The 23,260-nt window shown below is 36.4% G+C and overlaps 3 protein-coding genes across 16 annotated transcripts in view; 2 read left to right on the top strand and 1 right to left on the bottom strand.

Annotated features, from left to right (window-relative positions):
- Positions 1-2,607: 2,607 nt before the first annotated feature.
- On the top strand, positions 2,608-7,334 carry LOC133867230 (pentatricopeptide repeat-containing protein At5g16860-like). Its single transcript, XM_062303945.1, has 2 exons — positions 2,608-2,863; positions 4,441-7,334. The coding sequence occupies exon 2, from the start codon at positions 4,486-4,488 to the stop codon at positions 7,069-7,071; it is 2,586 nt and encodes an 861-aa protein (XP_062159929.1). The 5' UTR covers positions 2,608-2,863; positions 4,441-4,485; the 3' UTR covers positions 7,072-7,334.
- A 6,783-nt stretch (positions 7,335-14,117) lies between these two features.
- Positions 14,118-20,422, bottom strand: LOC133865387 (uncharacterized). 12 transcript variants are annotated; one of them, XR_009899705.1, is made up of 8 exons: positions 20,245-20,422; positions 19,999-20,101; positions 19,329-19,408; positions 18,817-19,143; positions 18,455-18,531; positions 17,263-17,315; positions 17,114-17,182; positions 14,118-14,391 (listed from the first exon to the last, which is right to left on the bottom strand). XR_009899705.1 is itself a non-coding variant. In XM_062301780.1 (8 exons), the coding sequence occupies exons 1-8, from the start codon at positions 20,311-20,313 to the stop codon at positions 14,384-14,386; spliced, it is 810 nt and encodes a 269-aa protein (XP_062157764.1). In that variant the 5' UTR covers positions 20,314-20,422; the 3' UTR covers positions 14,118-14,383. The 12 variants fall into 12 exon arrangements, 8 of the variants coding, with proteins under 8 accessions (XP_062157764.1, XP_062157765.1, XP_062157766.1 ...); XM_062301780.1 differs by having other exon boundaries at positions 14,118-14,425; positions 17,263-17,305; XM_062301781.1 differs by having other exon boundaries at positions 17,263-17,305.
- Positions 20,423-20,462: 40 nt separating this feature from the next.
- LOC133865389 (uncharacterized) overlaps positions 20,463-23,260 on the top strand; it is a 51,225-nt gene continuing 48,427 nt past the window's right edge. The window contains exons 1-3 of one of the 3 annotated variants that reach the window (XM_062301789.1): positions 20,463-20,664; positions 22,908-23,037; positions 23,155-23,215. In XM_062301789.1, coding sequence (XP_062157773.1) covers positions 22,929-23,037; positions 23,155-23,215 — 170 coding nt within the window. In that variant the 5' untranslated portion in view covers positions 20,463-20,664; positions 22,908-22,928. Of the gene's footprint in view, positions 20,665-22,904; positions 23,038-23,154; positions 23,216-23,260 lie in introns of all 3 variants that reach the window. The other 2 variants (XM_062301788.1, XM_062301790.1) reach the window with 2 other exon arrangements.

The raw sequence follows: 23,260 nt of genomic DNA, 5'->3' as shown, positions 1-23,260 counted from the left end.
CAGAAGGATCTGGCTTAAAAACAGCTGCCTAGCAGAATCACAAATTTCACTAGAATTACAATAAATCCCTAACTAAAAAAATTATAGTAAAACTTGAGTCACACAAAGGCAAACTGTACATAGAAACAAGGGAAAATACAACATAAAAGCAGAAAACCCTAAATAAGTCGCCGGCAGTGGAAGAGTGGGCTGAGTCGCCGGAGTGATGGCGCGTGTGGGACACGCGCCGCATCCGGACGCACCCGGCCGAAGATCCGACGCCGGAGACCCCAGACGCCGCCAAGCATGGCCAGAAAGTGCGGAGCGTTGCCTGCACGCTCGGATAATAAGCAGAGACGTCCTGGCGCGTGAGGGCCACGCGCCGAGCTCCGAGGACCTGCACGACCGCGGCTTCCAGCACCCAGGGCGGAACAAGGCAGGGACCTCGGCTGGGTAGCGCGTGTCCACCAGGAGTCAACGAGCATGCGTAGATCTGGCTTTGAAAATAAAAGAAAAACCAGGAAAGTCTGGCCAGAAAACACGCCGTTGACGACACCACCAGCCTCACTCCACCGTCGATCGCTTAAGAAAGGTCATCCTGCCCAGAAAACAGAAAGAAAACAAGAAAAAAACAACAAGAACTAACAAAGCCACCATAGCCAAAAGAGCTAGGGGCATAACAACCACCACCGGTACAACCGAGGGGAACAAAAACTCTACAGTCCTAAGACTGAGAGGAACAAAACAACCGGGAGGAGGGAGGCGAGGCCTCCCTCCCCGGCGAAACGGTACAGCAACGGAGAGCTCTCTGTGCAGGAGTTTTTCAGAGAGAGAGAGAGAGTGTTTTTTAGGTCCCCGAATGGGAATGATTTGTGTACATGCAAAATTGTCACGTTAAAAGTTGAAGAATTAAGATCAGCCAGAAAAAATCTGCGGCCATTCTTTCAAGAAATATCATATAAAAGCACAAAAAAGAGATAGAAAATTAAAACCCATTTATCAAATCGAAACTATCAGATACTCAGCCAAACCATAGACATAGCAAAACTAAAATCCATTAAACAATTCGAAACCAGTTTTTTAGACAAAAATCCCAACCTATTACCTAAACATGTGTTGTGTTTTGCTGCTCTATTTCACAATAAACCTCCATAATAATAGTATACACTCAGAGAGAGCAAGGGATTCAAAACCCACAACCAAAATCAAAACTTGATATTCAGAATCAAAACCCATAAACCAAATTAAACCTAATTAAACCTGATATTCATAATCAAAACCCATAAAACCAAATTAAACCTGATATTCAGAATCAAAACCCAAAAACCAAATCAAACCTGAGATTCATAATCAAAACCCGTAAACAAAATCAAACCTGGGATTCAAAAGCTTGCAAGATGCAATTTGTGAGGCGTGAATGAGCTTTTCTGCTATGGCTTCAGGAGAGAACGCGGGAAGACTGAATAAACAAATGAAAAATATGAAGAGACAAAATAAATTTGGCTCTGCAAACCAGACAAGCAAGTTTGACAATAAGCAAATTTATTGTAGCACCAACGAGCTTGTTACATACGTGATTTTGAAAAAACTTGGTGAAATTTGGCGAAAGTTCAACTTTGACGAGCTTGCTGCGAATGCTTTTAGCGGTTATTTTATAACCGGCGATTGATAACTATTTTTTATATGTGGACTTTTGGGTCGGTTTTTGGGCTTATTGTAATTATTATTTTTTTTTTAAAAAAATAATATTAATAAGGACTTATCAACTAAGTAATTGAAATAGTCCATGTCGTATCCATTGACAAATGTACTGTAATCCTCCATTCCCTGTAAAATTAAACCACCTATACCAAAAAAAAGTGTAAAGAATTACATATCCATATATATAAATGAACTTGAAAAAAGAAAAGTGTATAAGTTGCATAACAAGCTCACCAATTCAAATACCCATTTGGCCGATGAGATTTCCATCATACCCCTTTAATTTGTTACCTTAAAGATGAACTGTAGGACCTTGGGGAAAATTGAATAAGGCACCGGAATCTTAGATTTAAAGGCTCATAGGTAGTGATTTGAACTTTTTGCAAATTTTAAGATATTGATAATAAATTGTGATCCCAATTATAATATTTCATTTTTATCAAAGAGAATAAAAATTTTAGAGCGGATCAAAGATTTTTTTTTTTTTTTTTTAAATAAAATTAAATGCATCACTTTGTGTATCAAAGTTATTTTTTTTATATTAAATATATAATATAAATATTTATATTATTTATATATAAGGTAGACAATTAACGGTTATTGACTGCCTATCCTTACTCCTAAAACTGGTAACTGCTCCGTTCTGACTGTTAGCGATTATTTATAACTGCTTTCAAAAGTGATTATACGATTAGAAGCGGTTAACGATTACGAGGCGGTTATAAATGTTCAGTTTGTACTGGCTTAGCAAAGACCCCCAACCCCCGCCCCCCCCCCCCCCCCCCAATTTGTAATGTTCTTTTCCCTTTTTCTCTATTTGAAAAGAAGGGGAAAAAAAAAAAAAATCCATAAGAAAAGGACATTTTCGTAATTTAGAGCAATTTTGGTTGGTCGGACAAGGAACCACCTTCTCTCTTGACCCTTGAGCAACAAACAAATCCAAGCTCCTCCAGGTGTGTAGAGCAAGACTCCCTATTTATTCCTGTACAAAGTGCCTGGCGACCAAACCAAAACCAAAACCCAAAACCCAAAACCCAAAACCCAAAACCAACCTCTCTCCTCTCCCTCCCTCCCTCCCTCCCTCTCTCTCAAACGCATTTCATGCAAAAGCTCAGCTAGGCTTTGTTTGGTCTCCTTGACGCCATGGCTTTTCAAGGGAAGAAGCTCATCAACGACCCCAAAGGTTCGCATTTCCCCCCTCTTCCGATCTCTCTCGCTTCGTTCTTCGCATTGTGTTCTCCGATTGTTCTTTTTCGTTTCTCGTTTCGTCTTTTTTACAATTTTCCGGCGTGTGTTGTGATATTCACGTGCGATTCTTGGGTGCCTTTTAATCTGTTTGTTTAGGAAGAAACTAAGAGAAAGGAGAAGGAAAATGCGACTGTGATGTTCTCAGTTGTTTTTCTTTCTTTTGGTTCTTGATGATCAATTTGGTTCCACATTTGTATTAGGGAAATCTCTGGCCGATTGTATTGTATTGGATGATTTTTTGCCCCTTTCTTGCTCAAATTTCTTAGATGATGTTCTCTGTTTAAAATGTGTAATGTTAAGATATATTTACAACTTCGACTGATTGTACACTCTGTTTGGTTGCGAAGAAAATTTAGGATAATCTTGAATGCTACGTTTCATGTTGTTTTTGGCAACTTAAGATGGAAAATATCAAGTGGAGGTTTTTCGTCTTGCATATTTGCTGCAATCAAGGGGAGCCTTCAGGCTGACTTATTTACGAAAAAATCAAGATCCGTTAGGGTTTGTTTGTTTGTTTGTTTATTTTTATTTTTTTTCCCTACTGTCTTTCAGAAACTAAGTAAGGAATTAGTATTTGAATTTGATTAACTTGATTAATGGTCCACTTTGGTAATCATGGGGCTAGACAGCTACACTAGTATAAGGACAATGGCAGTGTTCGGTAGGATCTTGAGCCCAATTGGTAGTAGACATGGAAATGATGTTTATCTTTGGAATCCATATCCTAAATTGATGGAATTCTCATTATGGAAACTACTAGGTTGTTTTCGGCAGTTGATACTTGATAGGGCAGAGTTCTGGAGATATGGAATTCTACATTTTGGCAACAGCTGAAAAAGGCCTGTTATCAGACAATGTTTTTCAAAAGCACCCTTTTCTATATCATTTTTTGCATTTTTTTTTTTAAATCCTTCCTTTAGAAAATTGGAAGGGAAGTTGTATTTCTCATTACGAAAGGGCCCTAAAGGCTAAATTGTTTAATGTTCTTCTCATATCTTTTCTCTCTCTTTTTTCTATTGATTTTAATATTAACTGAAAACCTTTACTCAGATTAATCTAATACAAATACATAGAGTAGTAAGCTTAGGAAAAATGGAGAGTTGAGTCAGGTTTAAATGTTCAAACAAATACCTAAGGAAGAATGAGTCCATTGAGGAGGCAGACCAAGGTGTTCAAGTCAAAAAGTTTTAAGGAGGATGAGTATATGCTATGTAATTTCTATGCTTACTAGAAAATATCGTTTTTGAGATTTATTTTCTTCTTGCCTCCCTTCTCCCCCCCATGCCTTTTTCTCCTCATCCAAACAGGCTAAGGAAATGCTTTGTGGCTTTTGGAGTTTGTGCATTTGTTCCCTCTTATACCCATTCTTGCCTCCAATATGTCAAATTGAAATATGCCTGTGTATCTAATGCCACCACAAACACCCATATTTTTTTTTTTAAAATAAAATAAAATAAAATTTTAGCTTTTTTATTTTTTTATTTTTAATTTTTGAATTTTTTTTCTCTACAGCATGCCACCCTGCTGTCTCAAATCTCCCGCCGTCGCTCCACTAGCATGTTCATCTCTTTCTTCCTCCATTTAAAACCAAGGGCACCGCTTGTATTCAATCCCTTCACTACCTTTTTGCTATTCTCTACTACCAGTGCTATGCCCACGGTTCCTCTAATCACAGAGACGCTTTTCAAACAATGCAAGACCTCAATCGAAGCCAAGCTCCTCCATCAGCAGATCTTGGTCCAGGGCCTCGCGGTCACGGACATGGCCACGGACCTCATCCGCACCTACATATCCTGCGACGCTCCCGGGCAGGCCGTTTCATTGCTCGAGCGCCTTGCTCCGTCGCATTTCACCGTGTTCTGGTGGAACGCGCTGATACGACGGGCCGTGCGTCGTGGGTTTCTTGAGGAGGTACTTGGTTTGTACAGAAGAATGCAGAGACTTGGGTGGAGGCCTGACCACTACACCTTCCCTTTTGTGCTCAAAGCTTGTGGCGAGCTTCCGTCGTTTCGTCGAGGGGCTTCTGTCCATGCTGTGGTGTGCGCAAATGGGTTTGAGTCCAATGTCTTTGTTTGTAATGCTTTGGTGGCCATGTATGGAAGGTGTGGTGTGTTGGATGAGGCGCGTCGGGTGTTTGATGATATGTGCGAGAGAGGGATAGGTGATGTGGTTTCGTGGAATTCGATTGTGGCTGCTTATGTACAAGGTGGTGATGTTAGGAATGCACTCAAAATGTTCGATAATATGACTGATGATCGTGGAATCTGCCCGGATGCTGTCAGCATTGTGAATATTCTTCCAGCTTGTGCTTCGGTGGGTGCGTGGTTGCAGGGTAAGGAGGTTCACGGGTTTGCGTTTAGGAGTGGGTTGGTCGAGGATGTGTATGTGGGTAATGCTGTAGTGGACATGTATGCCAAATGTGGGATGATGGATGAAGCAAACAAGGTTTTTGACCGGATGATGGTTAAGGATGTGGTTTCTTGGAATGCTATGGTAACTGGATACTCTAAGATTGGTAGATTTGAGGATGTTCTTACTTTGTTTGAGAAGATGCGGGAGGAGAAGATTCAGTTGGATGTCGTGACTTGGAGTGCGGTGATTGCCGGGTATGCTCAGAGGGGGCATGGTTACGAGTCATTGGATGTGTTTCGGCAAATGCGGGTTTGTGGGTCAGACCCGAATGTTGTTACTTTGGTGTCTCTTCTTTCAGGTTGTGCTTGTGTGGGAGCATTGCTTCATGGAAAAGAGATTCATTGTTATGCCACAAAATGTATTCTCAACCGAAAGGGAAGTCATCCCATGGAAGATCTAATGGTAATTAATGGTCTAATTGACATGTATGCTAAGTGCAAAAGTACCGAAGTAGCACGAATGATGTTTGATTCAATAGCACCAGAGGGTAGGGATGTGGTAACTTGGACTGTCATGATTGGTGGGTATGCCCAGCATGGAGAAGCCAATGATGCACTGGAGCTTTTCTCCAAGATGCTTGGACAGGAGAATTTGTTAAAGCCAAATGCTTTTACTATTGCTTGTGCTCTGGTCGCTTGTTCTCGTTTGGGTGCCCTGAGGTTTGGTAAACAAATTCATGCTTATGTGTTACGCAATCAGTATGAGTCTATGATGGTATTTGTAGCTAATTGCCTTGTAGATATGTATTCCAAATCTGGAGACATTGATGCTGCTCGAGTTGTGTTTGATAACATGAAGCAGAGGAATGCTGTTTCTTGGACATCTCTATTGACAGGTTATGGCATGCATGGTCATGGAGAAGAAGCTCTCCAGGTTTTTGATGAGATGAGGAGAGCGGGGTGGGAGCCTGATGGCGTGACCTTGGTTGTTGTTCTTTATGCTTGTAGCCATACCGGAATGGTCGAGCGGGGAATGAACTACTTCAATGGCATGAGCGAGGAATTTGGGGTTGTTCCTGGAGTGGAACACTATGCTTGCATGGTTGACCTTTTGGGTCGTGCCGGTCGCCTGGACGAGGCCCTGAAACTTGTCGAAGGCATGCCAATGGAGCCGACCCCGATTGTGTGGGTGGCGTTGCTTAGTGCTTGTAGGATCCATCAAAATGTTAAACTTGCAGAATATGCTGCAAATCGATTGTCAGAATTGGAGTTAGAGAATGATGGCACATATACTTTGCTTTCAAACATATATGCCAATGCCAGGCGTTGGAAAGATGTGGCCAGAATAAGATCTTTGATGAAACACACAGGGATCCAGAAGAGGCCTGGTTGCAGTTGGGTCCAAGGAAAGAAAGGCACTGCAACCTTCTTTGTGGGGGATAGGTCTCATCCTCAGTCTCAACAAATATACGAGATCCTTGCAGATCTAATTCAACGCATCAAAGCTATGGGGTATGTTCCTGAGACGAGCTTTGCTCTTCATGATGTGGACGATGAGGAGAAGGGTGTCCTTCTTTTTGAACATAGTGAGAAGTTGGCGCTTGCATATGGCATCCTTACATCACCTGCAGGGGCACCTATCCGAATCACCAAGAACTTGCGCGTATGTGGTGATTGCCACACTGCAATTGCCTACATATCCAAGATTGTTGACCATGAAATTATCTTGAGAGACTCAAGCCGCTTCCATCATTTCAGGAAAGGATCCTGCTCCTGCAGAGGCTATTGGTGATAACTGAATTATCATTTTTTATTTATTCTATGGCAATGGAAAGTGGTATTGAGATTAGAGGGGTCTTCGGTGCACAACAATCGTTATGTGTAATGATATTTTTTTAATCATTAACCATATAGATTGTTGTGTACAAGTTGTGCAAATATCATTACACTTGAGATTAACATGGCTATGGTAAATATAAATTTAGGGTTCATTTTGAATGCTGAATAGGCTCGAAATGGAATGATTATTCCTATAAAATTGTTATTCTTTTGTTTGATTGCACATCATTGTTCATATGTGAATAAATATTCCCATACCAAAAAGAATATATATTCTGCAAAAAAGAAGAAAGGAATATTTATTCCTTAAAAAATGGAAAAGTTTTCTAAAAAAACTCCATTATTATGATTTTTATTTTTCTGCGAGCGTAAATTTAAAAATAATACAGAAAATATACTTTAGCTTTATGAATTATCACCACATTTTTATTCGCACTTCAACCTTAAAAACTGACAAGGCCCCCATACTACAACAACATATCAAACTAGATTCTTTTATATTTTTATTCCCAGAATATTTTTATGTTTTTATATACATATTTCACGCTGAATTTAATCTCGTTATTCTGATAGGAGATTTGAGTTTTTCGGTTTTTTTTTTTTTTTTTTTTTTATTATTATTTTGAGAGAAATATACTTTAGTACCATGAATTACGACCAAGGGCATTTTGAGAAGGTAAAGTACAAAAATATCTAAATTGACACACGGTCGTAATTCATGGTATTAAAGTATATTTTTCTCAAAATAATAATAATAATAATAATAAAAAAAGAAAAACTCCAATCTCCTATCAGAATAATGAGATTAAATTCAGCGTGAAATATGTGATATTCCGTATATGGACTTATGAGCCTATATATCATAAGCAAGATTGTTTTGTCATATTCTCCGACAAGTGGCTTTTCCTAGTTATAATATCCGTCACAGTATTGATTTTTGTAAACCTGGGACAAGTCATGGACATATGGGAATGTATTAAATGCATATAGTCAACTCTATATACCATGTTAAGCATTAAACTTATTTAAACATACAAATTCCATGCTCAATTTGCTTGGATTTTCGTTCAGAGGACCTCTCTCTAGTTTCTTTTCTTTTATCTAGAGTTCAGGCCTTTCTTTTGAAAACCGCTGAGCATTAATTGGGAATCGACAAAAATTTCCTATAAACTGGTTTACAAGAAATTTTTTACAACTCGCATGAAAGAATGACATGCGTTCTTTAAGCATGTAAGAATCACATGTTTTTTTTTATTAATGCTATTAAAAAAACATGTTAATAGCATGTGCTTCTCACATATTAAGGAACACAATTCAGTTTGTAGGAAATTTATGTTCGAAATTACACAACTAATACTACCAAGTTTTTCTCACTTTTTTTAAGTCTTTCTTTGCAGAAGAATGACATCATGAACACTGATAGCAAAAGAAGAGTTCTTTCTCTGTTTAAGCGATTATCTGGAGCAGAACTACAAAAAGGAAGCATAAACAAAAGTACTCTTTTAAGTCTTGCATATATGAATTTATATGAGCATGCCAAGTGTCTATGCTCTATATTACTTTTATTCTTCAGCGAAACTGATCGGCATCACCACAACAAGACCCTTACTACTCTCCAAGACTATCATTCAGCATCTCCTGCTAATCATAAAAAAGTGTGAAATTCCAAACACAATTTGACACACAAATATGAAAGGTTTAATTTGTATGGGGGGTTTAATCTGGCTGAGTCCTATGTTTCCAGGACAGTTTTGGGTAAAATTTTATTGATTAAGCTTAGATGACTAATACCTCAAGGTGAAGATTAACCTCCCAGTCTAGTTTTATTTAAGCCCTGCAAATAAAAGTTCCTAGTGATCAGTACTCAGTAGTCTCATACAAACAAATGTATTCAAGTACCTGTGCTTTTGGTTCTCAAAAATGGAAGAAAAATAATAATAAAAAAAAAAACTACCTTTAGTTGAAGCTCCGAAGACTTGATAAATGAAATGATATCTTCGAGTTGAGCAAGTTTATCACCCTACAAATTAACCACAATTAACCGCAGTTAAATCACCACTTAAGAGGGGTAAATTTAATCACTTAATTAATACATTAAACAGCATACATATTATGTAATCCCAGTTGTGTTGAGTACCATGCTAGACTGAATGACACTAATGCTAGTTATATTTAGCACCTTCAAAATTAAGATTGAAATCCCAGCAGGAAACAGGCTTTGTTGAAGTGGGTACAGTGTAGTTTTCTTACACATTGTTCACCCCAAGTCTTTTGCATCATTAAGCAGATCTTACATATATATTCAGCTTTCTTAAAAAAAAGACAACTCTGGGTATTTCAATGCATTTGACCCACATATTATTGATCAAAACCTGTTCAGTCAGCAGCTCTAGCATATATACACAAATAGATTAATTACCTCTCTACATTGTGGAAGCATTTTTGCCATTGCATCAATCACATCCTCCTCCTCCTGACTTAGTCCCAAGTAGTCCTGAGTTAAGAAACACCAAATCAGAAAAAGCTAAAAATATCCATGAAATATGTAATACTTAGGACTGATCAGAGAGCATAATGTCCCAACTACACAATATCATCGGGGCTTTTTAACTCCCCTGAACTGCAAAATTTTGATAGGTTCATCGCCATAGCAATTAGTATGGTATAGTAAATATATTTTGCTTACAGGATCAGTGTTCGGATCTCTATTTCTTGGTGCGGGAACTGATACTCCTTGAGAAACATGTTGTGTCTCGCGAGGATTCTGTAATGTTGGGGAAGATAAAATCTATTATCGTCTGAAGACCAGAACAAAAGCAATGTTGAAGATAGAAATGGGTTTACCTTAGAAGCATCCATGGCAAAGAAAGAAGCAGCAGATTTAGAAGCAGGAGCCTATCCCAAGCTGTTGTATGATCAAGTAATATCACCACCACCAACAACAGCATTGATTCCACCAACCCTTTCATCTTATTATTAATAGGTTTCAAAGCAAAAGAAAATTTGCCAGAAAAGAGAAGACAGAATGGTGGTGAAAAGACTTTTCAATCGCTGGGTCCTTTCTTTTCAGACGATCAGATCATCACATTTTCTTTGTCTTTTACCAAAACAAATGGTCACGCTTTCCGAGGGAAGGAGAAGATCTTTTATTACTCGTTCATTTCTAGGTTTCCGTTTCTTGTGAATGAAAGCAACAGTCCACGCAACCCTCTGAGAGGCAACCATTTATTGTTCTGGCTTGTCATAGACTGACGTTCTCAACCCCACTTTTTTTTTTTTTTTTTCATACACGTAGCTATATATTTTGAGAGAGGAAAATATTATGGTACAATATAATTATACAATTAGTGCACAATATAAGACACATGAGGTGAAATTTATATGAGTAAAACCCACCACATAAGTCACACTTCATATATCTTGTATTGTGCACAAGTTGTACAATTCTATTGTACATTAATCACTTCTCTTTTGAGAAATGCTATAGAACCCGATTTTTCAAACAGAACATTCCAAACTGACATGGACAGTGACGTGGCTGAGCCACGTTGGGTTTTTGGCCAGATCTGGTCAGGCCGGCCGGTGAGAGGGGGGAGAGAGAGAGAGTGTCAATTTGTTTAAAGGCGAGAGAGAGGGAGACTCAGTGTTTTTGATTTTGTTTTTGTTTTTTAATTTTTATAAAACCCAATGTGGCTCAGCCACGACCCTGTCCATGTCAGTTTGGAGCGTTCTGTTTGGAAAATATTAGGGATCTATAGCATTTCTCATATATTTTAGAGAAGTCTTAGGCTTACATCCAATTCTCTACACCCAAATACTTACACCCTGACATGGCATTACAACATCATTTTATTTTTTTATTTTTGAAAGCAAAGATCGGTGAAAAGTTGGATTAAGAGAGAGAACCGGAGAACATTTCAGACTGGTCAAGAGAGACGGCTAGCGACTGGAGATTAGGAAAGATGGACGACCAGCGAGAGAGAGAGAGAGAGTGCTGGAGATAGAGAGAGAGGGGGCTGTAGAGAGAGGCGACGAGAGAGAGTGCTGGAGACACAAAGAGAAACGGGCGACTGGAGCTCGGGAGAGATGGACGGCCGGCGAGAGGGGAGAGAGAGAGTGCTGGAGAAAGAGAGAGAGGTGGTTGTAAATGTTTCATGTTTTGAGGCTGTAGATGTTTTGAGGAAGAAAAAAAAATAAAAAAAAAAATCTGATGTGGTAACGTCAGGGTGTAAGTAGTTGGATGTGGAGAGTTGGGTAAGCTAGCATTTCTTATATTTAAATCTACCATTAAATTTGTGAGATTTATATTGAATCTTATATATTCAATAGTAAATTTGCAAAATAAAATTTGTAAAAAATACATTTATATCAAATTTTTTTTTTTAGACGAAACTCATCTTGAAAGGCGGCTTGAGACCATTGTTATTTCATACATTAACAAAATACATTTAAATTTTGTCTCAGGTTCTCTAAACCATCCAAATATGATTTCAAAAACATTTTTTTAAAAAAAATATTTATAATTTTAAATATACTAAAAAGTAGTAAAATATAATACAAAAAAATCGCACATCCAAACTAACCCTATACGTTTTGAAATCATTTTAGTTTCCGATATTATTGGCAGCAATTTTCATGAGCAATGGAATGCAAATCTTTCATATTTTCCGTAGTGGAAATTATGCTTTATTATTATTATTATTATTATTATTATTATTATTATTATTTTAATTTTTTATTGTTAAGATAAAAGATGGTGATAAACCAAAATCGTAGCGGTTTAAAAATTGGAATACACTTGTTTAGGTTTATAAAAATGAAAATTTTGGCTTGTTGAATGACTATAAGAAAATGAATAGCTTTAATTACATTTTTCCCATCAACAACTAGTCATTGTTAACATGTCATTATAAACTGTCATCTCGACCATAAGAAAGCATTCAACTATTATTTCTGTACCTTTACTTTCATTACGTCAATTAAATTTGTGAAAATACTCAAATACTTTATCTTAAAATCAAAATTTACAAAAAATACTCTCATAATTAAACAAATAATAATAATAATAAAAAAAAGGAAACTAAGGGATTGGTTGCCACATGGGAGGGGATGGCAGCCACCGGGGAAGGGGGTGGCTGCTGCCCTTTCTTTTTTGTTTTTTGATTTATATATATATTGTGTTTAATATTTTTTTTATTAATTTATTGTTTAAGGGCATTTTTGTCTTTAAACGAAATTTAACGTTTAAAAATTGCATATTCTGTCCGATTTAACGAGATTCCCTGACGGATGGAGGTAAAGGTACGGAAATGGTAGTTGAATACTCTCTTATGGTAGATGTGTCAGTTCGTGGTGGTATGTTAACAATGTCCGATAGTTCATAAGGGGAAAATGTAATTACCCCTTAAATAAAATAGTCTTGGAATAGTCACCCTCATAGACAAAGAGAAATAGAGAATGGTTATTCCACCTCCTTCCATTTTTAATAAAATTCACTTAACATTCATGAATTGTCGTCGCTTTTACAATTACCCCATAAACTTAAAAAATTCTCAATTTCGTGTATCTAGCTTTTAATTTTTTTTTTCTTTTTAATTTCACACATCCATTAAATTTTTTCATTAAATTATGTAAAAATTATCAAAATACCCATATTTTCTAATATTATATATATAGAGATATTTCAAATATTCGGGCATGAATATTTTTACAAATTTTGTTAAAATTCTGATCAACACTTAAATTCTTGGAATTTTTTTTTTTTCTAAAAAAATGAATATTATTTCATGTTCCAAACAAAACAGAATGTTGCAGAATTAGCAACTACCAACTCGATTAGCTTGTCTCGTGAAAATGCTCTTGTTCCAGTACGCACATTTGGTTTGTTTAGATCTGATTGATAAAGAATCATATCTCTGTTGGCTTGTAGTTTAACTCAATTAAGCCTTAATTCCTGTAAATATAGGCATGTAATCCTTTCAAACATATCAAGCAATTTTTTTTATTTTTTTTTTAAAAATTATTATTGTTTTTATTTTTTATTTATTTATTTATTTATTTTTTTAAAAAATAATAATATAAAGAAATTGTGTACAAAGTGTGTAAACTTTGTGTACAATAAATATTACTCATAATATTATGCTTTTTTTTTTTAAAAAAAAAAAAAAGAAAAAAAAAAGTGAAGAGAGAATATTATGTCATTTTGTTTTGTTGTAATTAAGGCTTGATATTCTACAAATCATAATTCTTAGCTTTTGTCAAAGCACTAATATCAACTTTCTTAAAAAACCATTGAATTAGATTCCCTTATTGTTATCTAAACTAAAGAAACATTAAGAGAATAAAAAGTTGTACCCTAAATATAAGAGAGCAAAAGTGGTACCTTAAATTTTAAAAAGCTTCAATTTAATATATCCATCATTTAATTTTTTTCAATTTCATTCATCCGTTAAATTTTTTTGTTAAATCTGTTCAAAATTTTCAAAATACCTCCTCTCTCTCTCTCTCTCTCTCTCTCTCTCTATATATATATATATATATATATATATATATATATATATATATATATATATATAATTTTTTCAAAGATTTAAGCTTGAGTATATTTTCAAATTATTAAATCTTGATCAACACTTAAATTCTTACCATTCTTTTTCTTTTTCTTTTTTTTTTTAAAAAAAAAAGATATTTTAAGAATTTTGATACCCCTTTGGTATGATTTAACGAAAAATTTGAATAGAGTTGTGAAATTGAAAAATAAAAATAAAAAATTGGATACACTAAATTGACAATTTTTAAAGTTTAAAAGTATAATTACAAAAGTGATGAAGATGACTACCTAACTTGGCAAAAACATTACAAAAAATTGACTCCCTGGATCTCATCTCTGAATCCATTATTTAAGAATACAAGAAACCTAAAATCATAATTTTTTTTTCTTTTTTACCTACCTTACGAATGAGATCCGCAAGGAATATGACAAATTCCAGGCATCAAGAATTCGCTTAAATCATAATTCTTTGACCACAAAACCTCAAATCATCTCTCAGTTAAAGATTCTCCAGGGCAAATATTACACTTGATGAAAAAAGGAATGTCACTTTTATACCTATTATACCAATTATACACAGATGCCTTACGATTTTGAACCATAATTCTAGCTGTACGTATCGACACAGAAAAGGACAACGTTGATCTGCCAATATGTTGTGGTTAGCTCAGTTATCATCCACAAGATTCACTGCAAGCTTCACTTCTGAGCAACTTCATTGATCTGCCAATATGTTGTGGTCATGATCCCAATTCAACTTGAGAATAGAAGGCAACTATGAGAATGTAAAGAAAGAAACCATGCCAACAATGGCATTAATGAAGATAAGGTTTTAGCATGCAACAAGGAAAAAGAAGACAAAATACAGAACTGATAATAGCTTAGAGCCAATCAGGGTGCAGACATATATATTATAGAACAATATGATAAAAAAGAGGGTAGCTTATTTTAAGCACTCACTGTGAAAAGGATTATCAGATTGCTTATGATGATGTCAACGAGAAAGTTTTTCATCCATAGCACATTTCAAATGCTTGAACAATACCTCAGCATGACTTTGAGCACATTTTGATTCATGGGAAGAAGAAGACCACCTCAACTGAACCCAACAAAGACATATGCTAATGTGATTGCTAGTAATTAAGTCGTTGTGAAGTAGCACAAGTTAGTTTTCCCCACCATGCTTTTATCTTTTGGCCGCCAGTTTGTGACAGTTGAACACTCGAACCAAACTGCATGTTTACAGAGTTATCCATAATGTCAGGAGTCACCTTTGTGGGCAAGGAGTAGAAGACTTGGACCATCACTTCTCCTCTAGCCTCTTCTCTGAGTGTATTTGGTGTGCACTCTGCGAAAGTTATAACCTCCCTTTAAATTATAGAAGCTGGGAGGATACAATTTCTTAGATGATCCAGAACTTCAAAGGAAAGTTCATCCAGGATAAGACTCATCTTATCGAAATATATGTAATGTTCTATATGATATCATGTTTTGGGTTAGGGTCAAATGTAATACCCTCTATAATCTTACTCTATTTCAGGAAAACCAATGGTTGCAAAGATCATAGGATCTTTCAGACAATGTCTTTGGGTCTGGGTAACCTTTTCTAGTTGGTTTTGATGTCCATTTTGGCAGGGTGGTGCTTGGCTTGGTTCTCCTTCCATCTTAGGTGTTTAAGTTTATATTTCGCCTGGGGTATGCCCATGTGCTTTTGTACAGTTATTTTTTCTTCTATACCACCACTACTTACCCAAAAAGAACTATAAGGTTTTGTTTAAACTCTAACAAGGTGGCATGCAACACCTTGGTTACAAATAGAAAATACTACTTTAAGGATCATGCTTCTCTTTTTGTTGGATATTGAAAAGTGTTCCTATATCATTCAGCCTCAAGCACTATGAACTCCAGATACTTGATCTTCTATTAGCCAATCTGGGCAAGTCACGTTGACACTGATTGAGGAGTTGATCCAGATTCCTCCTATCTAGTATTGTTGGTTTCTTAAAATTAAGCTTTCGCTACACCTACTTTATCCCTCTTCAAGATTTCACTTAGTCATAGATAAAATGAAACGCAAGAGGATCATTCAGCACTATGATATACATGCAGATTCACCTGGTCCTCCCTCTACACCATAATCCTAATGGTTTTCTTCTTTTTTTTTTTTCAATAATAGAGCACACTGATTTTATTCGTCAGGAAGAGGAAGAAGACGTGGAAATAGTCATCCATTTTTTATTCATCAAAAGCTGCTAACAACCATACAAAATTAGGTTTAAATAGACCATGACATAAACCCTAATCCTAATCACTTGGGCTGACAGCCCACTACAAATAACATAAAGCCCAAAAGAAAATAACATAACCTAAAGTCTGAAAAATAAATAACATAACAATAAAATGTGAAATAACTAAATCTCCAGCTCTCAATCACCGTAGGTTGGGTCGTCTTCCAATATCAGTGTCCAAACACACGTGTAATCAATGCAGTTATAATTTGAAGGGTGGCCAGATAATCTTTGGCGTACATCCTATGTAATTAAGGACTTTTGTCTTTTAATAAAATCACTTATAGAAAAGAAAAAAAATGAAGTGCACTCAATTAGACCAAAACCAAGAGAAGTCCACAAAGGACTTACTAAATCAGTGATGAAACTAGAGCATTCAAATGTTCATGGTCCCATAGAGATTGTGGAATGGCCTTAGTCATGTTTAAAAATGAGGTAAGCACGAAAAAAGGTTGGACTTGTATATCCCACAGACACCAAAGTGGGAACAGAATAGATGAAGCATCCATGCTCCCTTAGAGAGTGTGGAATAGCTTTAGTCATGTTCAGAAATGAGGTAAGCAAGACAAAATGTTGGTCTTGTATGTCTCCACAGGCCCAAACTCACCAGTTATGGGATTTAAAGAAAAAGCCAAAGAAAAGATAAAATAAGGAAAGAAAACTTCAGCAAGAAGAAAAATATCACGTGCATACCACCTCATCACCCCTAATGCCACTGACACCATCACTACCATTGCCATCAACATAAATTCCCCCACCCAGAATGCTTCTTGATTATAGTAAGTACTGTATACACTAGAATAACCCACTATTTTAGTGAGGAAATTGATTAAGAGATTTATTGGGTTTTTATTTATTTATTTAAAATGTCCAAGAAATAACGCGCAGTTGCTTCACTTTTTTTAGTGTTGAAGTTCGACTTCACACAAATAGTGCAATGCATTTCAAAACTTTTGACCAAACAATTTAATTATTTCCAAAGGCCCGTCATGTACAAATTTTAATGTCACTCCAACTTGAAAGTAGTTTTGTCAAGAAACTAGCATGATAGTGGACACAGATTTTCATATTCTAAACATTTATATATCCATTATGATGCTCAGCTATGAGACTGCAACTAAATATACTAATGACTCATATACTAAAATAACTGTTACCTCCAAGATAGCTTTAGCTTCATGATCAAATATTTTGCAAAGAATTTCATAACTCTTCTCAATTCCTATCTGCACGAAAATAAAAAAACTACCTCAAAATAAAATTAAAAAGAAAGACAACATAATGTAATGTGATAATAATTCCATACCAATGGATCAACTCTTGACGGTGAAACAGTTGATATAACGTATCTGCTCAAAACTAAAACAAAAAAATTCACCAATTCTAGCAACAAAATGTAAAGCAGAAGGCAAGGATAGATTACAGATCAGTGGGATAAAGGCAAATAATGAAATCAACAAAATAACTTTTGAATGATGAGTAAATGATTTCTGTGTGCTGCAAACAGAAGTTGGCTTTAATAATAACATGTATTCTTACTGACCAAATTTTCTTTCGAATATCAAATGTTAGTCCAACTCTATGGCCTCTTCTATGTACAAGTAGTTGTCTATACCAGTGGCATGCATTACCCAAAACTTGTTGATATTGACAGAGGGGTCAACTAAATACCTCACCTTGTCTTTCTTTTTTAAAAACGTTTATTAAAGGAAAAGTAGAATAAGTAAAATGTCTCCCATAGTTTCGAGGCTAGAAATATTTCTTCCCCTGTTAATATTAAGACGTGCATGAGTGCATGAGAAAGTGCGTTGTACTTCTTTGCTAAAGGACATAATATATAGCTAAAAATTCATTCTTTGATCATGTGTGATGCAGACATGCATAGGAATGAACATTGCATTGATCATATTTGATTACAATAGGTTGAAAACTAAAGAAAATATTCATGGTAGTTCCCAACTAATTGAGACACAAAAGCTGAAAACATAGTGATTGTGTTCTGCATGTTTGTGAATGTCTGCACAAATCTGTGAACCATGTACACAGAAAACACTTATATGTGGCATCCTCATGTCTAAATTTAGTGAGTTGCCTGCTCTGCAAGCACTGCCGCATTTCTAAACACGGAGCTTGTGATTTGACCCAAATGGTCAAATTCTTTGTCCAGTCTCAAATATCTACACCACCGGTTTTTTTTTTTTTTGTCAGTTTCTAGGTACACTGCCTCAAAATGAAAAATAAGCAGGTAAGCCTTAAAAAGGATGACCATCAAGTTTCCTCTTTGTTTGTTTCTTATGGAGCAGTGTCTGTTGTGTTTAAGAGAGAAGTGACTGGACTGTCATGAGATGGTTATGACCTTTATTGCCCCTAGGATCAGCTTGGCTCCTAATAAAGGAAATATTGACATGGTATTAGGAAAAACTCCCAAATTTTACATTTAAGATGAAGTCAATCTTTACTTGATAAAAATAAGTAGACTGTTGTCTAATGAAGTTTACCTTAGCTTATTTAAATAGAAATTCATAGCTAAAGAATTTGCTTTTTGAACAGTCAGCACCACAGCACTCATGTGGTTCTGCAAAAGATGGAAATTCCAAATTGATGACTACATGTGAGGCAATGATGACACAGAAGAAAGCTGTAAGCTTGATAAGAAGAATATTTAAAACACCACACTGGGGGTAAATAAGATTATGGAAACTCCAAAATGAGACTATACCAACATAATCATCAATAAAACTATCAGAAATCTTTTTGAGTCATATGACAGTTTTGAAATATTACCCACAGCATAGTGTTTAATTCAACAAATTTCTGCAATTATTAACAAGAAAGATAGAGAAGAATCATAACTCAGCACCTTGCGCGCAATAAGCTCAATTAGTTGCATTAGAAAATTCCCCAATCCTTTTGCTTGGACACGGGGCTCGAGCTGTAATTCATACACATAGAGAACAGGTATCTTTTCCTCCAGAGTAAAGCGGTAGTGTACAAATCCAACCATGAGTCCCCTATCTTCTACACAATTAGTAGGTCTTTTCCTTTTTGACATTGTTAAGATCTCACTGGTACTTGCACTTGGAGCCTCATGCACAAATATATATCGTGCTTCCGGTGCAACCATTTCGCTACGCTTCACCTTCTCCTCTGTTGGCCATTCAAACCCATATGGCGCCTCCATATTGGCCTGCAAATTTCAGAAGGTTAGCCAATTGTACTCATGCAGAAACAAAGAATGTAACTCATAATAGATAGATACATATATGCATGTATGTCTACATAATATGAGAAGGAAAGAAAATGAGAGCAAGCTTTCATCTGGGTCATTTCACAGAATTGATTGTCAAAGATGAATACTCAGCCTTCTATTACCTTAAGGAGCCCCATCATGTATTGCTTGATAGGAGAGGAGAGCTTATCACCACACCCCGATTTCAAGTATATAGATAGGCCTAGAAATCAAATTAACATCGGCATCACAAGAAATATTCAATTTCAAAGTACAAAACTATAAGCCTTAACTTGGACATCAACCAATATGGTAGCAATGTTCACCCAAAAAAGAAAAAGAAAAAGAAAGCTCAAAGAAGAAAATTCTGCTAAGTCCAAACTACTTACAAAGACAACAAGCTCATCGTTTACATGCAAAAATTAAAAATGCAGTTGAGATGATCAACTACAGTATTTCTCTTGCAGTTCTCATGATTAAGTATTATGAAGATGCCAGACAGCAAAAACATATAGACTTCAAAGGTGCTAAGAGACTTCAATTAACCATAAAAAGAATTAATTTTTTTCTTATTTCTTTTTCCCCATTGGGATGCTACATCATCACAGAGCATATGCCAAATTATGCTGGAGAAAACAGACAAAGTATCCAATTCCAGTGACCCACAAAAGTATAATGTATGCATGAACAAACTAAAAAATGAAAAAAAAAGAAAAAAGAAAAAAAGAAGAAGCTTTAATTAAGAATAGTGAAATGGGTATATGGGTTGGTATACAATCATGGGATATACAAGTTGGGCTACTAGTGCGATACCATTTCTGTCCAAGTGGCGAAAGGATGGGAAAGAAGCAAGAGGGTCTTTATCAGCATAGGCTGATTTGATAAGCTCATCCATCGCCTTCTTCTTCTCAAGAATCTACAAATACACGACCAATATTCATTGGTATAGAAATGGCTCACAGCTTTTAGTTTTTGAACGTAAAAGGAATATTCATCGAAAAAAAAAACTTGAAAGGAAGAAACTTTATAGAAGCTTCGGGTGTTATTTAACTTATTCACCTCTTTACGCTTGGCCCTGTTTTCTCTGTTGTCGTTAGAATGGTTGCTAGGAAGCCCCTTCGATTCCATTGCTGCCGAGCTTTCTAACTCCCCGTATGTATAATATGGATCGGCTTAATCTGCTGTAAAAGGCTAAAAGCCATGAAGGGTCAAGATTTAACTAATTTTTATTTTAATGAAACGGTGTCGTTTTATCTGCCAAAGTTTTCTCTACCGGTTTTTATTTCCCCTCCAACGTACTGAACGCAGTTCTCTCTCTCTCTCTCTCTCTCTGTGCAACTTCCGTACGAAACTGCCACCGCTCGCCGGTCTCCCCGTCCCTCTCGGCTGTCGGCCACCCTCCGCCGGTCCATACTTCACCAGCGTTCTGTATCCGGCGGATTTGGCGGCCGGATCTGTCTCCGGCGACGCTAAAAAAAGGTACTCTCCGGCTCTCTCTCTCTCTCCGGCCAGATCTGTTGGATGGTGTTTTCACTACTTAATACAGTTGTAATCCGCAAGTTTTTTTTATTTGACTTTGTTAGGGGTCTGCTGCATTAAGCTTTATTTAAAATGTCATTCACCCTCATATGGTTTATTTCTGCGTTGCTTGTTGCTTATTTATGACTGTGGATGTACAGATTCACCTTCACACTTGCACTCTGCACACAGACCCTGGAAGTTCATCCCTACCTAACTTGTTTCTGTATTAAGACACAAGGCTCTACCTGACTTGTGATTCTCACTTGAATTTTCAGGAATTTTATCACAGTTTAGAAACAAGATAGAGTGTTAATTTAGAATTTAATTACATGCATAGTTAATTGCAACACAAGAACGTTATTCTTGTGGATAAAACAAATAAAGCTGCCCACATAATATCTGGATTAGTACTATTGTCAAGAAATTAGGCTAATTAAATTAGCTATATGAATGTACTACATTCCCAAGACAGCTCTAACGGGTCATATTTGTTAGAATATTTGTCATGTTAGGATATTTTTCATAAGCCTGGATTGAGTTTCCTTCTAGGTCTATAATTATTTTCCTACCTTAATTCCTCAATAAATACAACGCATTGTAATACAATTAAGTACTTACAGTAAAGATTTAGTCCTAAAGGACCTCATAGTGGTAAATGTAAGTCTCTAAAATTGAACTATGTACTGCAGGGTCTCGACCTCCACAAACATAGATAAAACTGAACCGAAGAAACAAAGTAGAGTTTAATTACAACACAATAACGTTGTCCTAGACTTTTATACCCTATTCAAATTTGAAAGAAGGAAAAAGAAAATTCATTGTCCATTACTCAATCTTACTATCGAAGTTAGACAAAAATTGATGAAGAACACAAACCCAACCACCCTTTTGAAAATTCCTGTTTGAGATTGCAATGGTAAGTATAACTTTTGCCAATAAAAAAGCTTGAAATAACTTTTTAGAAAAAGCCTCACTTTTAAAAACAACTTTCCACCTTTTATTTAAAAACATGTGTACTGCCCCACATTACATAAACCATTTTTTAATTGTAGGCCACCTAATCAATGGAAAATCAAGACAACACATGTCAAACTCCATTGCAGGATTCCATCGCTTCATCATCGACAGTGGCTAAAACCTTGGGTAGTCACCATGATTCTATTATTTCTTAGGTATAGTTTATGTGTATTTTTTTAATTCATTGTGTTGGCATTCCATTTATATGGTTTCCCGATTAGAATTCCATATGCATACAATGAGGGAAACAAATCATTGTGTGCATTAGGTGATGTGAGAAGTCACTTTCCTTGGAAGAATGTATGGCGGACTCAGGCTCCTCCGCGGGCGGCTTTTTTCGCGTGGTCTGCGGTTCTAGGCAAGATCCTAACGGTGGATAACCTCAGGAAGAGGCATGTCATTGTGGTGGATAGATGTTGCATGTGCAAGAGAAGCGGGGAATCAGTGGATCATCTTCTCCTTCACTGCGATGTTGCATACGCTATGTGGAGTGCTATTTTTTCTCGTTTTGGTCTGTCTTGGGTTATGCCTCTGAGAGTCCTTGACTTGTTTGCGTGTTGGTGGACGGCTGGTAGGCCGAGGAGTGCTGTTATTTGGAAGATGGTGCCGACATGCATTCTCTGGTGTGTTTGGAAGGAAAGAAATGATAGGTGTTTTGAGGATTTGGAGAGATCCTCGGAGGATATTTTTGCTTCTTTTTTTCATACGTTGTATCTTTGGACAGTGGCTTTTGTGTCACCGTTGTCGTTTACCTTTGATGAATTTCTTGTTCGTTTTTCACTTTCTAGCTAGGTGCGTTCTCTTGTATACTGCCGGTATATTGAGGGGCGCCTTACGCTTTTAATAAGACCAACTTATTACTTATCAAAAAAATTTGTCGATTGATCCTAGAAATTTGTTATCCACATTGGTAAGCCAACACAAATACCAAGAGGCTTTCACTACAGTCCTACAAACGTGTGATGTGTCAATTGTGAACTGGTTATACTCTCAGATAAATTTTTAATCAGGCTCCCTTATTATTCATGTTCCTATGTTTAAATCTAGTTATTACTTACAAATATTGTGTTAGTGTTCGTTCAGTTCCTTTTTTGTTTTTTTGGTAGTTTTCATGTTTGTTCAAATGCGTCAAAAGACTTATTGTTTGTTCTGAGCTTGAAATGGTTGTTGTTTGGTTGCAGCAGGTGCACATGCACACATGCTAGATGGGATGGGTATTGATTGTTGGTTCTTTGGTTGTGCTATGGGTAGCATCTCTGTGCAAAATTCTTCGCGGATCAAGCTCACCTTCCAGGAGCTTATTCTTGAATACTGGTGGGTTATTTACACAAGCGTTAGTTCTTTCATATCATATTGTTGGGCCTTTTTTATGGGTTTAATTGGTTTACAGGTTTATGCGTTATGTAATACATTTCTGTCATTGAAATGTAGGTGGAGCTCTTCCCAAGAGAAATGTCTTGCTGGTTGTTGCCCACCCAGACGATGAGTCTATGTAAGCTTTAATGAAATCCTGATTGTGACAAATGCGATTGCTTCT

This window comes from Alnus glutinosa, chromosome 4, assembly GCF_958979055.1.
Source record: "Alnus glutinosa chromosome 4, dhAlnGlut1.1, whole genome shotgun sequence".
Lineage (NCBI taxonomy): Eukaryota > Viridiplantae > Streptophyta > Magnoliopsida > Fagales > Betulaceae > Alnus > Alnus glutinosa.
This window is presented reverse-complemented; position numbering and strand designations above follow the sequence as displayed.